General features: G+C 52.0%; 1 protein-coding gene across 1 annotated transcript; it reads right to left on the bottom strand.

Annotated features, from left to right (window-relative positions):
- Positions 1-470: 470 nt before the first annotated feature.
- SOX21 (SRY-box transcription factor 21) lies at positions 471-1,316 on the bottom strand. The gene has a single exon (XM_050899459.1). It carries the CDS (start codon positions 1,314-1,316, stop codon positions 471-473), a length of 846 nt encoding a protein of 281 aa, XP_050755416.1.
- Between the last annotated feature and the right edge of the window lie 13,431 nt (positions 1,317-14,747).

Raw genomic sequence — 14,747 nt, forward strand, 5'->3', positions numbered from 1 at the left:
CCAGCACCGCGCGGGGCGTGGGGAGCGGAGGGAGGGGAAAGCCCGCGGCCGAAGACAGGGCAGCGCGGCGAGGAGGAGCCGGCGGGGGGCCGCAGCTCCCCGTGTCTGTCCCGAATAAGCACTTTTGGGGGCAGGGCGGGTCGGCTGCCTTTTTTTTTTTTTCTCCCCTTCTTTTTTTTTCTTCTTTTTTTTTTTTTTTCTCTTCTTTTTCAGCTCGGCTATCTGCAAAGACCGCATGCAACACACACAAGCTCTACGCGGGGCGGCGGGCGGGGACGCGCCCCTCGGCGGGCGACGCGCAACAGGTCGGCGGCGGCCTCCGGCGCTCCCCGCCGCTGCCGCCTGCCCCGGCCCGGTCCCCCCACCCCCCCACCCCGGCGGCTGCTCGCCCCCCTCCCCGGCCGCCCGTGTGCACCGGCACCCATCTAGGCGGGCGCCAGGGCTCTGCGCGGGCATCCTCCGGCCGCGGGTCATAGGGCCGCGGCGTAGGCTGCGGGGTAAGGGTCCAGCTGGGGCTTGCCCATGCCCGGCAGGAGGATGTAGGCCAGCGGCGGCTGCAGCCCCGGGCCGGGCCAGGCGCTGCAGTTGCAGGGGATCATGTAGCCCGGGTTACCGGGCGACGGGTGCGAGTGCGTGTGCCCCCCGGCGGCGGCGGCGGCGGCGGCGGCAGCGGCGGCGGCCCCGTGGAAGGCGCCCGCCCCGCCGGCGCCGGGGTAGCCCAGCGAGGAGGCGTAGGGCAGCCCCGAGCCCGAGGAAGAGGAGGAGGAGGAGATCTCGGCCATTTTGGAGCCCAGGTCCAGCAGGGAGTAGGGGCTGCTGGCGGCGGCGGCGGCGGCGGCAGCGGCGGCGGCGGCGGCCGACTGCGGGAAGAAGACGCGGGCGGCGGCAGCGGCGGCGGCGGCCGCCGCCTTCTCGGGGTTAGCCAGCAGCGACTCGGGCACCAGCCCGCCGGCCGCGCCGCCGTGCAGCCCGCCCGCCTTCAGCCCGTGCGGGTGCTCGTGGTCCGCCACGCCGCCCAGCCCGTAGGGCACGGGGAAGGCGAACTTGTCCTTCTTGAGCAGCGTCTTGGGCTTCCGCCGGGGCCGGTACTTGTAGTCGGGGTGCTCCTTCATGTGCATGGCCCGCAGCCGCTTGGCCTCGTCGATGAAGGGCCGCTTCTCCGACTCGGTCAGCAGCTTCCACTCGGCGCCCAGGCGCTTGCTGATCTCCGAGTTGTGCATCTTGGGGTTCTCCTGGGCCATCTTCCGCCGCTGCGCCCGCGACCACACCATGAAGGCGTTCATCGGCCTCTTGACGTGATCCACCGGCTTGGACATGGTGTCCCCCCGCCGCCCCGGCGAGCCGCCGCCCGCCCCGCGCTGGCGGCCGCCTCCTCCGGGCGCCTCTCCCGCCGCCTCCTCCTCCTCCTCGCCCCCGCCGCGCTCCGCTCCTCCAAAAGCAATCTCGGCGGGTGCCCCGGCGCGGCGGCCCCGGCTCCGGCGGGTGCGGGGCGGCGGCCCCCGGCGGCCCCGCTCCGGGCGCGGGGCGCTGCCGAGCGCTGGCGGCGGCGCCTCCCCGTCAGGGCGCTGCGGCGGGCGGTGCGGGCGGGACGGGCGCCGCTCCCCGCCTGGGCCGCGGAGCCTCTCTCCGCGCCGCCGATCTCCCGGCCAGGGCTCTTCCTCGGGGCTCCCCGCGGGCGGCAGCGGCCGGAGTCCACGCGGGACCGCAGAGAAGTCTCGACGGCGAGGGCGGGAGCCGGCGGCAGGCGAGCGGCGCGGGGCGGGGGGGGCGGTCCTCGCTTCGCTGCGGGCGCGATGCTCCTCGGCGGTCTCCGGTGCGGCGGCGGCGAGCCCCGGACGGGGCGGCGGTCAGAGCCCGCCCGGTGCCATCGCCGCCCGCGGAGCTCGGGGGGCAGCCCGCCGCGGCGCGGTGCGGGGCCGGGCGGGACGGGGTCCGCGGCGGCTCAGGCGCTGCGCGGAGGCCCCCGGGGGCGCGGGCCGCCCCGCTCACAGCCGCCCCGCTCCGCCCGCGGGGGCGCGGCGAGCCGCCCGCTCCTCGCACATACTCGCCGGCCGCCGGTCGCAAGCGGCCGCCGGGCGCCGCGGCCTCCTGGTTCCCGCCGCCGGACAAACTTCGCCAAGTTTCGGGCGGGCTGCGGGGCGCTCCGCCTGCCGCGCCGCTCCCCCTTCTCCGGCAGCCGCCAGGTCTCTCTGGGTTTTCTTGGCCGCCGACTCGGAGGGGCGGCGGGGCGGGCGGGAGCGGCGGGGGGCGGAGGGAGGAGGAGGAGGCGGCGGCGGCGGCGGAGGAGGAGGAGGAGGCGGGGGGGGGGCTCCTAATTAAAATAGTCGGCGGTCTGCGCCCGGCGGCAGCCGACCCGGTTATAAAGTCCGCGGTGGGGTTTGCAGCCGGCGCAGTCGCCCCCTCCTCTCGCCCCGTCGGCGCGGCGGCAGGTAACGCGCGCGCTCTGCATGCCTCCGCGCCGCGCCGCCCTATATGTTTGCATGCGGCCTGCCCGCGCCGCGCGCCGCGGGCAGGGCGGGCGGGCAGGGGCGGGGCCGCCGCGCCGGGCGGGGCGGGGCCGCCGCTTTCCCCGCCCCCTTCGCGGCCCGGCAGGTCGGGGAGGGGTCGGGTGCGGCGCATGCGCGCTGCCTGCCGTGCCGCCCCGCCCGCCGCCGGTGCCCGGCGCCTTCCCCGCGTGCTGCCCGGGAGCGTGGGGGTGGGGGATGCGCTCGCCCGGCGCCAGCGGCGTATTTTGGGGTGTTTTGGGGTTTTCCCTGCGGAGGGCCGGTGCAGCGGGGCGGGCCGCCCGGCCGAGGGGGAGACCCCGCCGCCTCGGAGAGCGTCCCCGCGCCCCCGGCGCGGGCAGCGGCGTGCATCCAGCGGCGCCCCAAGAAAATCCACGCGTGTTTTCTTGGCCGCTCGGTGCGCCGCTTCACACTCCCCGCAGCCCGAGCTGTCCGACTGTGTGCCTCACCGGCTGCCTGTCAGTCAGGGTGAACTTGCTCACCTTGTTTGTACTTCGGCGGGTCGGTTTTGACTTACCCCTGTGGTATGTGGAAGTGCCGACTCCAATAAACCATTAACTCTTTCCCGTGCTGGCAGCAGGCTGGGCTCTGCCCGGGGCAGCTCCGCCGCCCTCTGGCTTTTAAGGAAAAGCCGGAGCCGGGGTTCCCGGGGGCGATGCACGAGTCGGGTGGGAGCGCCACCGCGCCCCCCCGCCGGCCCCGCTACAAGGGCCGGGGGGCGGCGGGGACATCGCCGGGGGGGGGGGAGGGGGTCCGGCCTCCGCAGGGACCGGTTTGCCACGCTGCCCGCCGTCGCCTCGCCCGGGCTCCTCTCCCCGGAGTCCGCTCCATCCTCCGGGCGCCGTGCGGCGGCCTCCCCGCTCCGGCCGCGGCTGCAGCCGCTGGGCTTCGCGCCTTCCTTACCGCCGCAACGCACCTCTGCCCGCCACCGACGCCCCTGCTTCCCGCAGCTCCGGGGACGTCGAGACGTTTGGAAAGAAACCTGACGCTGGCCACCCACCGGCGGGTGCCCTCCGGCCCCCTCCCCGCCGGGGAGCCCGCCCGGGTCCCACGGCAGCCTGTCCCGGCCGCAGTGCTCTGTAAAATACCGAGCAGCTCCTCTATAAACCGCACCTTCTCCCGCTTCGCGTTTTACGACCCGTTTACTACTACTTAAACGTAATTCTCCCAAGTCGCCGAAGCCACCTTGCCAACGCTTGACCTACAATCCACTTAGCCGTGAAAAGAGAGTTCCCATCGGTTGTCAAAAGCGGGGAGATTAAGATATCTACCGGCGTTGGCTGGCGTTTAGGCTTAGCGGGGAAATGGTATTTCGCGAAGGTGGGAGCCCTACCAAGAGGGGCTGAACCCGGTGCAGGTACCTCTGCCCTGGAGGTCAGGTTATCAACCCACCGGCCAGCAATTTCCCGCTTTGAGGTGAGCAGCCAGTATTTTCAACTGCGTAAAATCCTCTCGTTTGATCAGGGAAGCGATTTCCTCTTTCCCTCGTTCGCATGTAACGTTATCGTGTTTGACTTCTAAGAGGCGAGGACTAACGCCCTGGCTCTCTCCGCACAGATCGGACGCCGGCGTGATCGACTTCCCCTCGCATCGTGGGTGCCAGCGGGAAAGCGCCCGGACTAAGGCAGTCCAGGGGAAGGCGAGAGCGCGGTTTGTACGTCCCCAGCCGCCGCCGGGAGCAGGGTGAGAACCAATAACATCTACTGGAGGGTGCTCCGGGGGGGCGGGGGGGAGAAGCAGCAGCGACTCTCTGTTACCACCACCAATGGCACCCCCGGCTCCCGCCAACGCCCCCGGAGCGCGGGGAGTGAGGGCTCAGCCCCCGAGTGGGCTCGGCTCCAGCGAGGCTCCTTCCCCGCTCTTCACGCCAGCCACGCTGCTTCCTTCACGACCCCACTCCCCATGCTTGTGCCCTTGCACCCCTCGGGGCGAGAGCAAGGCGCAATGTAGAAGGGACCGCGACGGTCCGGTATCGCGACAGAGCCGCGTGAAGCACTCAAGGCGGGCACATGGCTCAGCCCCCGGCTGGCAGTTCCTGCACAGATGAATACCCCCACCACGAACTCTCTGCCCGTGGGCCAGTCCGTGGGTACCGCCGCGCCAAGGCTGCTGCTGCTGCTGCTGCTGCTGCTTGAACCCGCTGGGCTGCAGCCCTGGATCTGCACGCACGCAAACGGCGAAGCAAGGTGCAGGCAGACCGGGCGGCTGTTCCACAGAACCTGCGTGGGGTAGGGCTCTACACCATGGCCACGGGTGTCGGCACAAGCTCCGGAGAGGTTCCTAGGGTGAGCGGTCACCATTTGCCCTGCAGTTGTCCGAGGACAGCACAACCACCAACTCGCAGGTCCCCGGAGAGTCGCGTACAGGTGAACTGATCTCAAAAAGAAGCACTTGCATAACTTCCAGCAGAGAAGATGCCTCAACTCATGGACTGCTGTCTTCCAAAAATGTCGCCATTTGCAAACCCATGACTTCATCTGCGCATGTTTCTGATTACGTTCAGTCCTCCAAATAGTGAAAACGGTAATAGAATTTATTGGTCATAAATTATTGTAAACGACTCTTTCACAGGCTGAAATCTATAAATGGCTCAATACTGGCTCAAGTATATTTTCCTAGTTGCAAATGAAATACTATATTCGAAGGTCTCGTTTCCAAAGTGCTTCCCCCCCCCTCACCTAACGCTTGCGGTAACCCCTGGCTACTAAAACACACACACATGGTTATTTCAGCGATGCCTGTAGTTAAAGGAGGTCTGCCTTTCTCTAGCTGTCTGCTTTCAAGAGGGTTTGCACAAAGTGATGGAAACTCTTATCAGTTCCGCTTGGAGCAAGGTTGGACTCGGATTAGGAGCGACCGGAGGGTCCCAGGTCTCCCCCCGGGTTGAGGCAGCCACGGCGGGGGGGAGGAGGCTGTTCTCCCCGCGGGGATATCCGCAGCCGCGGTGCGGCGCGGAGCGGCAGCCTGCACAGCACACGCACGCACGCACACACACACACACACACGCACACACACACACACACACACACACACACACAGAGTCTCTCGGAGAGCCTTCAAATCCCCAAACACAAGAAGGGAAGGCTTTATCGGAGTTTAGTTACTTATCTGGATTTTTGTTAAACCACTACTGTGATCTCCGCGTAGTTGTGCGAGTGCGTTAATTGTTCTGATAATGTGTTGTTATCGATACAATAAGAATACAATCGTGTATAATGTGATTTACTTGCCTTTGACCTGTCAATTCCTGACGCATGCAAATTCAAGGGCGCAATCTTTCCTCCTGCTATCGGGGGAAAAAAAACCACCCAAACCCAAGCAGATGCATTATCACACGGAGGCTAAACAAGAATTTCCAGAATGCAGTGCTGTATTCCACCAAGTGAGATCAAAGCGCTTTTAAAATTATTAAAAGGGGGTTTAGACTATCTTCTCGATACCCATATGTTAATTCTGCCAGGTTGCTTACATCTACTGTAAGCAATTACCTCCCACTCCAAACACTGTCCTGTTTCTCGTATTCTGACCAAACAGCACCTCACCTCTGGTGCGCGCAGCTTTAAGATGCTGCTCGTATTTTTAAAGCCGAGTTTAAAGTGAGTTTCGAGGAAGCAAGCTCCTTTCCTCCGGATTTTTATTTGAGCCCAATAATCCGGTGGCCAGTCAAAGAGATAAAAAGTAGGCGAAGAATAGCGGTTAGCCCGATAGCCATCTCCGCCTCACCGTGCCTCCCGCCTGAAAAGCTAGCTGCCTCCCGGGCTCAGCATCGCTCCCCTGTATTTGCAGAGCCACGTCGCGTTCTCACGGCTTGCTTTGTGCACTGAAGCGTTTCCATACATTAACTTCGGAAGCTGACGTTTTTCTCTGTGTAGGGTATCAAGCCACCGATTCCACATCACTTTCAGCTGCCCAAAGTTGCCGGGCACGCTGGTATCTTAAAGGCACTAACTAGTTAGCAGGCTAACTTTTCTGCTTGGATGGAGTTTGGCAGGTTTGTGAGCGCTCCTAAGTCTTTTCCCTTCTGCAAAGTCGAGTACACCTGTAGCGAGAGAGGGAGTTTTACCCCGTGAGCTCTTTATTGTGTGTAATACGCTAAATTCATTCATTTGCTTTTACAGAGTGCTTCCAAATGCTCGGTATTATTATTTTTCAACAACATTCACTTATTATTAGAGCAGCTGGTAGCCGAAGCTCTAGTGAAGTGCCTGGCAAAGGATTCTATCATAAAACACTGGTTTCTAAGTTTATAGTTTCTAATTTGGCTGCGAAAGTGTGATTCTGGATGGAACTTGGCACTCAAATGCTCAGCTGGAGAGTAAACTTTTTATAATAAAAACATTGGTTTATTGGGTTTGCTATTTTAAGTTAAAAGAGAACTAACAAAGTTTTTACTAGTTTGGGAAGCGTAGAGAAGTCCTGTACTTTTTTGAAAATTAAATGTTAAGATTTCAATAAGGGTAGAATATGTTCTGCATTTTTTTGCGATTTAATGTGCTATTATTTTAAAAGCAAAACCCAGTCTTTGTCTCTGTGCTTTAGGACACCGGGCTTGCTCTTGCAGGAACACCAGACCTAGATCTCACACAACCGTCGGTGGCAGTTCTGAGTGGAGGGTGGTGATGGGGTCCTTACTACTTTTAGCCATAAAGAAAAGTTTAAAATGCAGCCTATTCTGATTTGCTAAGAGACTAGATAAAATTTATCTAATCTGCATGCACTTCATTTGTAATCCAAGCTATTTTCACATACTTTAATGACTCATTTTTTTGCTGCTTTTTAATCCTGTCAGCCTTGCAGTGGTTATGCAGCCTGGGAAGAGCGATCAGAATAGCAGACAAGGAAGTCTTAGAACAAAAAAAGGAGTTGGGTGGTTACATGCTAGTCCCTGACTGCTAGACGACTAGTCCCTGTCTGGGGATGTGAAGGTGAGAATTAGTCTTGCTGCAGAGTTCCTGGGCAGGCTTGGGTGTTCCAGAAAGGGCAGCTGAATACCTCTCGAGCACATGGAGCTACTGAAAGCTCATCAAGTAATCCGGCGGTGTAAGCTTCCCCTCCCTCGCATGATGAAATCAGAGCTGACATGGATGGAGACTGCTGGCTGTCCAGGGTCCACGGTTTCCTGTTTGAGCAGTCGCCTATAGCTTTTCTTCAAAGGAGCTGGGCAGTGCTCATGGTTCCTTTTTCCGAAGAAATGGACCTTAACGTTGCGGTGTCACTGCCTTGTACGGACTGTATAGTGTGGTTTTATAGTTCACTGTTAGGAAAGGTGAGCCTTGCTTTTTGGTGTCTTCTGCTACAGACTTCTTTATATTTACAAGCTCTTAAAATGTTGCCAGTCCCTGGACGAAGGTCAGGAATCCCTAACTGATGTCCCCACATCCCAGGCTGCTCTCGCTCGCCTGCCTTCTGACCCATTCTTTCACCTTTTCTGTTGTCCAGTGGACAGCCAAAGAGTGAAGGCTGAGTGCCCTCTAATCTAGTGGGTAGGAGACTGTTCTGCAAAGGGATCCTCACCGTGGAAAGGTAAATTAGATCAGGTGTTCTTAGAGTAGATCATGAAGCTTTTTAACCAGGAGATCTTTTCAGAGGGAGAGAGATCTCTGAAGATTTTTACATTTAAATTCAATTGAAATTTTACGCTGACAACGATCATCTTGTTTCACTTCTTATGGCTGTCCAGCAGGCATAGAGGATTTTTTCCTGGAATAAATACATTTTAATGACCAGTCTAGTTTTGTTCAAGGATGATTCATAACCGTAAACCACGCAAGGTTGTTTTGCTAGTCATGGGTGCTAGACAGGTCCCAAAAAATCCATGCAATTTCAAAGACAAGGTCTTCGATGTCACTGGATAAGATTGTGGTTTGGAAACCTTTGGCAGGCATTTCAGGATTTGTAAGTGCACACAAGGAGGCTAAAAAGAAGATCAGAGTTTGGGCCATTCCCCTCTGAAGAAAAGCTAAGCATAAGTCTTTGCTGATTGCCTTCTGATTATAATGACTTTTTAATTGACTACAAACGAATAGGCAATGGAGGCCCGTAATGGAAAGAATTTATGTCTCTTTCTGGACATAAATTTGTGGCCTTTGCTTCTTTATGGACAGTGTCTTGTTTATCTGTTTGTAAGAATGGGCAAATTCTGGGTTCTGTTTGGTTCGGAGGAATCGAATGTCTGTTCTTTAATACCAAGTCACTCAGGAAAGTTCAAAGTTAATGGTCACAGGCCAGTTCTAGTGATCAGACGAGTTAAACACAGAGGGTGCCTACACCTACACACCACACCTACATTAGTACCTGCACCTGCATTTTAGCTCAGATCAACAGTGCCCCAGCTTTCCAAGCAAATCTCTTCAGTGTGCTCACTCACCATGCTTTGGTTTCCATTGAGGAGCAGTTTCAGATGAGACTAAACTGGAAGATGCTCTTCAACTGCCAGTGGGAATGTGGTCTGCGAAGAGTCTGGCTCAACCTAGATCAACTAGACCCCACTAGCATAAAATGGATGATGTTTAGTGTTCTTGATTCAGACAGCTGACAATTCCACTTTTTGCGTCCACTTATTTTAAGTTCTTCGGGATGAACTTTTCTGCCTGAGGGTAGAAAAGGCACTTCTGCCTCTGCATGAATATTCTGCTGGAATGGAGTCCCTCCACTTTGTGGGTGCTCTGTGAGTACAGGCATAGGTAGTCAAAAACCAAGGACCAGGGAGTTCATGGTTGCCTGGCCCCCATCCTGACCACAGCTTTTGGAATTCTGCTAGGCCTTGCATCATCCTCACAATAGACTTGTCACTGTCCACAGTAGGATATATAATGGCTTCCCTTGGCATGGACATTCAATGGAAACTATTCTCATTTGCTGAAGTCGGTTGAATAGTTAAATCTTACTGTGATAAACACTGGCTAGATTTTTTCTTTTCCTCACTTAAGTGTATAGTTTCAATAATAATAATAATTGCTAGACAATTTTTTTTTATATCCAAAGTTAGATTTTCTCTCTTTTTAAAAAGTAATCTATTATTTTGAATAACTTGTCTCTATGAGTGCTTGACAGGTGTGTATAATCATCTCATAATAAGCAAACAGACTAATAATAATAATTAGAGCTACAAAACACTGAGCTCTTTTACTTCTCCAGCATCGTAAGGGCTTCTGATGGAGTATTTTGTCCAGCACTGGACTTCAAGACACATGCGGAGTCATTGGACATAATGCAGCAAGACCGATCAGAAATCTGAAAATTGTGATTTACAAGAAAAGATTGAAAGCAGTGTTGTTACTTAATCTGGAGAGGAGAAGACTTAGGAGACAAAATGGTCTTTAAGGGTACAAAAGGTAAATGCAAAGAGGAGAGGATTAAATTGTGTTTGTGGACATAGACAAGAGGTAACGAGCTTAAGATGCGAATTCAAGTTAAATGCTGGAAAAAGCAAGCTGCAAACAGTGAGGATAGATACACAGAGCCTCCCCTTGCCGGGGGAGGCTGTAGGAACACTGAGGGCTGCTAAGAACAGGTGAGCCTAATTTGGCAGGAGTGACGAAGCCCTAGAACAGGCGTTTGCCTCTGCCTGGCTTTGTATGGGTCTACAACATGGGAAGAATCAACTTTAACTTAGTTCTTCATGCGATTCTTTTTGCTCTTCAGAGCCGTGATGTCCTGCCGGTTCACAGCCGGCGTCTTCGCTGTTCCTCTCCTGCCCAAGCGTGTGACCCGCACCACTGCTGCCCCTCTGCCCCGTTGCCAGCATGCTCGTATATGAGCATGTCTTCCATCGACATGCTGAAGAAATATTCTTTTTTTGATTCCGGTTTAGTTGGCACTGGCCTCCTCTTTCTTCTTAGCACAATTTTATCACCGTCTGCGAGAAGTCCCGTTCCTGACATGGCTTTGCTATTTTTTTTTTTCACTTTATCACCTTTCTATTTTGTTTCAAATCTCTGCTGAAAACACTTTTTCTGCATCATTTCTACCTGAGTTTCTTTTCCATTTGCATTCCCTAGATCTATAATTAGGACATTTAATTTTATAAATCATTGTATTATCATTTATATGAAAATTTTGATGTAAGTTATTTGAATTGCATTATGCTATGCAGCATTAAAAAAGGAAGGGTCATCATTGTTTGATAGCATTGGCAAAAAATTGTCAATGGCCCTTCATGTATAAAATTTGTTCGGGGTATCTTTGCCTGTACCATGCAGGGAAGTTTGTAACCTTTTACAGACATTTTATTTTCTTCCATAATATTCTCCCATGTGAGGATGCTTCTTATCAGTGATGTAAAAGATAAAGGCGTTTTTCATTAGTGTTTCATATTGAAAATCTGACTTTTATTACTGATTCTATAGAAAGAATACGAGAGGAGAACATACATTAAGCAATAGATCTATAAAAGAGCAGAGAGTTTGCAGCATTCTTGGAGACACCTTTCCATGTCAGTGGGAAAAACAAATTCAACATTTCCAGAAGGAGTTCTTTTGATTTTCAGTTCTCTCATCGTCTTTTTCGTACATTTTATCAGATTTTGTTTATAGAGTATGAAGAAGGTCATGCCACAAATACTCATTTGCCCAGAAAGTAAATAGTTCAGACTTGGATCTTCTAAAAGACCTAAAAAGAATTAAGTACAGATCTTTCAAAGTGTAAGGGTGCCTAATTTCCATTGATTTTAATTCCCTCAAGGAGATTCAACAGGATTTTATGCCCTAAATTCCTTGAAAATATCTGTATACTCTGAATGGAATCAGCCCAAAGCACATTTACGCTTTATGATAGAAACAGATTGTTGTATTGTTTCTTGTTCACCCCCTCCAGTTTTTTAATGCTTCAACTGTTTTCCAAGTAGGATGGTTAAACAATGGTTGTAACAAAGACTATATAAAGTTCAATTTTCTTGGATTTATCCCGGTCTTTACTCCATTTTGCAAACGGAGCCCAGTCCTGCTGGGCTAGGAGTTACCTGAACAAGTTTCCATGAGGTAAGCTAGCGTGTGAACATGCCCACGTAGCTCCTCAACGATAAGTGCCTATGTGCATGGTAAACTTGGGATAAAGGAAGGAAAATAACTGGAAATTATCCTTCAGAGGAAAAAAGTACAAACCACCTCACATGCACTGTAGGTTAAGAATATGGGATGATCTGCAGTTACAACAGTGTAGACGATGTACTATGAATTTATGGTCTAGCTTACCTCACAGGGACTTACTCTTGTGCATATGGCCTTTGTGTAACAGAAAGCAGCTGGAGATGATGCTAAAATGAAAACTTGTGGATGGCCTAGCCATGGTCTTTTGCTGAATTGTCAGGAGTGCTGTATCTTTTTTTTGCAACACACAGAAAGACAAGAGGCACATCTTAGCCACAAAATATACTACCTCTGCTTTTCACCCAAAAAACTTTTTTTTAAAGCGTGTGTTAAGTGCCCTTCTTTTTGAAAAGTAGTTTAACAAAGTTGTTAAATGCCAGGAAAAAAATAGAATTAATGAATAGTCTTCTCTATTGCTGTAATCCTATAAAAATGCTGCAAGTATACCTGTTAGATGTGCTAATACTGCTGTACAACAAATCAATAGCAGTACCTGTGTTTGACCAATGAAACACCATGTGCTCTCACTTGCTTCATTTGAAATAGTGGCCCTGCTAAAAACAGCAATAAAGCTGTTATCTTTCAGTGGAGCCATACTTTAAAACATAGTTCATGGAAACACAAACACGAGGTATGACCCCAGCCTACTAAAATGAATGGAAATGTTCCTGTTGCCTCATGGAAAATGTGAAACTGATGTCCTTTTCTTCTGGTCATTATATGGACAGGTAAAGTGTACAGCACCTTCATACAATCCACATCAGTATTGGTGTTGGGGTTTTCTGGAATAGGATTATTACGATTTTTTTTTTTCCCCAGGTTTTATGTGTGTGATAGGTAGATAGAAAATAAAAAATAGTTTACTTGTTTGCTGTAAAAAAACAGTGATCTTGGACACCACAAATACAGAAAGCATACTTTATTCTCTGAAGACCTCACTCAAAGCCCACTGAAATACGTGGGCTCTCCCAAGCTGCCTCCCAGGTTCACTGGAGGCAGGCAGTAAATTAAATTGGCCAAACCAACTCTTCAGCGACTTCACTGTTGAGTTCAGGCCTTCCTAGGTAAAAGGCCAGTTCATGAAACCACTTTGTTGCCAGTCACCTATCCTCTGCTTGTCTCTCTCTCTGTTCAGTGGTATGACTGGTTACCTTAAAGAGTCTGTTGAACTTTCAGTTCCTATCATTACTGGAAACACTGAAAGTACATAATCCTTTTCCTTCACAAGAACGGATCCCTTCCTCTTTGCCTGCTGTATGTGTTAGCGCGATCCCTTCAAACACAACTATGCTTCTGGATGTTTTGATTTTCTTAGAGGCAGAGATGAGTTTAACAGGAGAGTTTTACCTCAAAGTGTAGATGCAATTAGTTTATTTTGGCTCACAGCACAGATAGCTTAAGACAAAACAATAAATTAAAACCGGCAGGATTCCTTCAGGCACTCTGACGTTTTTCTTCTTTTTTTTTTTCCTTTTTCTTTTTGTGTTTAACAGGAGGTGGTGGTTGTAACATTTGCAAAATAATAAGTACAATAAGTTGACATTGTGATATGATTACTTATGTAAGTGCTTAGACATACAAATACCTAAACGCTAATGTCATTATTGAGAGTCATGGCAGTTATTCCAGCCAAGTTAATAAAAGATCATTACTCTAACTATCTACACAGGACTGAACACGATGGGGAATCCGGGATATGGGAAGTCTAACAATACAAAACACACTGAAACTTTATTCTTAGAGTATTTGTGCACATGTGATTATTCCAACAAGAAATCAGAAATAATTCAGTGGGTACTTGATCTGTAGGGGTATTTAGAGATAAAATTATAGAAGAAAATTTTGCTTTTCTTCTCTCTGTATTCCCCCCCCCCCCCCCCCCATTTTCTCTGTTGAGGAAACTAAGCACAGTTAATTTAAGCATGATTTCTCTGTAGTTTACATGCTCCTGGATCTTAACATAGACATGTAAATAGCTGGGTGTGAACTCGCCAGGTATTATATTCAGCTGACACAAACAACCCAACCAGATAGTTCTGTGTAGATAACAAACTCATTTCTGCATTGGTTGGAATCAGGGCTCAGGTGATTGTTGTTCTTTAATGATTATTTATTTAAATTGGTCTAATTCAAATACAGAGCCGGTCCCAGGCTATGGCTGGCTGGACAAACTTCACAGGTTGGACAAAACATTGGGGCAGGAATTCGTCCTCTTTCCCTGTCTCACCTCGCACCCCCCAGCCAGGACTTTTCCACGGCGCTCTGCTATCGTTCCTTCTTTTCATCCAGAAAAAGCCTGCAAAAACAAGCCTTGCCGAGTTATGCAAGGACCAACAAATCTCAATTCTGGCAGGTAGGAGGGGAGGTAAATAACAAAGTGAATTTCAAAGCAATATCAGTGGGGATGCCTCACTGAATGGGCCTGCCTCCAACCTACCCATAGGATTTTTAGACAGTATCTTCTCTGGGCTCTTCGGTACAAAGAGAGCAACTGTCCCGGAGTTAACCAGGAACAATTGCGTCCAACGCACCCACTAAAATGAGTATTTCTTACTGAAGCCTAGAACTGAGTCCAATGCTGGTATGAACATAGAAGCACTCCGCACAAGCCCCTCATTGAACTGGACAGCCATGCTCTGCACCGGTGAGGTTTCTGACAGAACGTAAGGATAGCACATACAAGACACACTGCAATGCCACCCAATGTCACTGCAAGTGTTTCTAACCTCAGTGTCTAGATATAGTGGCACTGAGATAGAAACTGTTGTGGTTTGGTTTTTTTTTTTCCCAAAAAAACATTACTGCCAGAGAAGGATCAATATATCCCTGAAGGATGCCCATATTACAGCTTGAGGACCCACACGTGTTCCCAGAGCCTTCCTTCCAGAACCCATCTCCTCCCGGTCTTGCACCAGCACTGAAAGCTGTGGTCAGATCAGTCGGCTGATACAGCTAAAAACCAACCATCCCAAAAAGAAAGAGAACACTAGTTTTCACCAGTCACACAAACATCCATTTGATGGCTAACACTAGTGAACAAGAGGCAGCGGAAAGATGAAGGCAAAGAGAAAGATGGGACCTTCTGTTTCAGCAGCAGCAGCACAGTCTGAGATCAGCGTAATCCACTCGTGGAACCTCATCCTACGTGCCAGTTACT

The sequence above is a fragment of the Gymnogyps californianus genome, chromosome 1 (assembly GCF_018139145.2).
Source record: "Gymnogyps californianus isolate 813 chromosome 1, ASM1813914v2, whole genome shotgun sequence".
Lineage (NCBI taxonomy): Eukaryota > Metazoa > Chordata > Aves > Accipitriformes > Cathartidae > Gymnogyps > Gymnogyps californianus.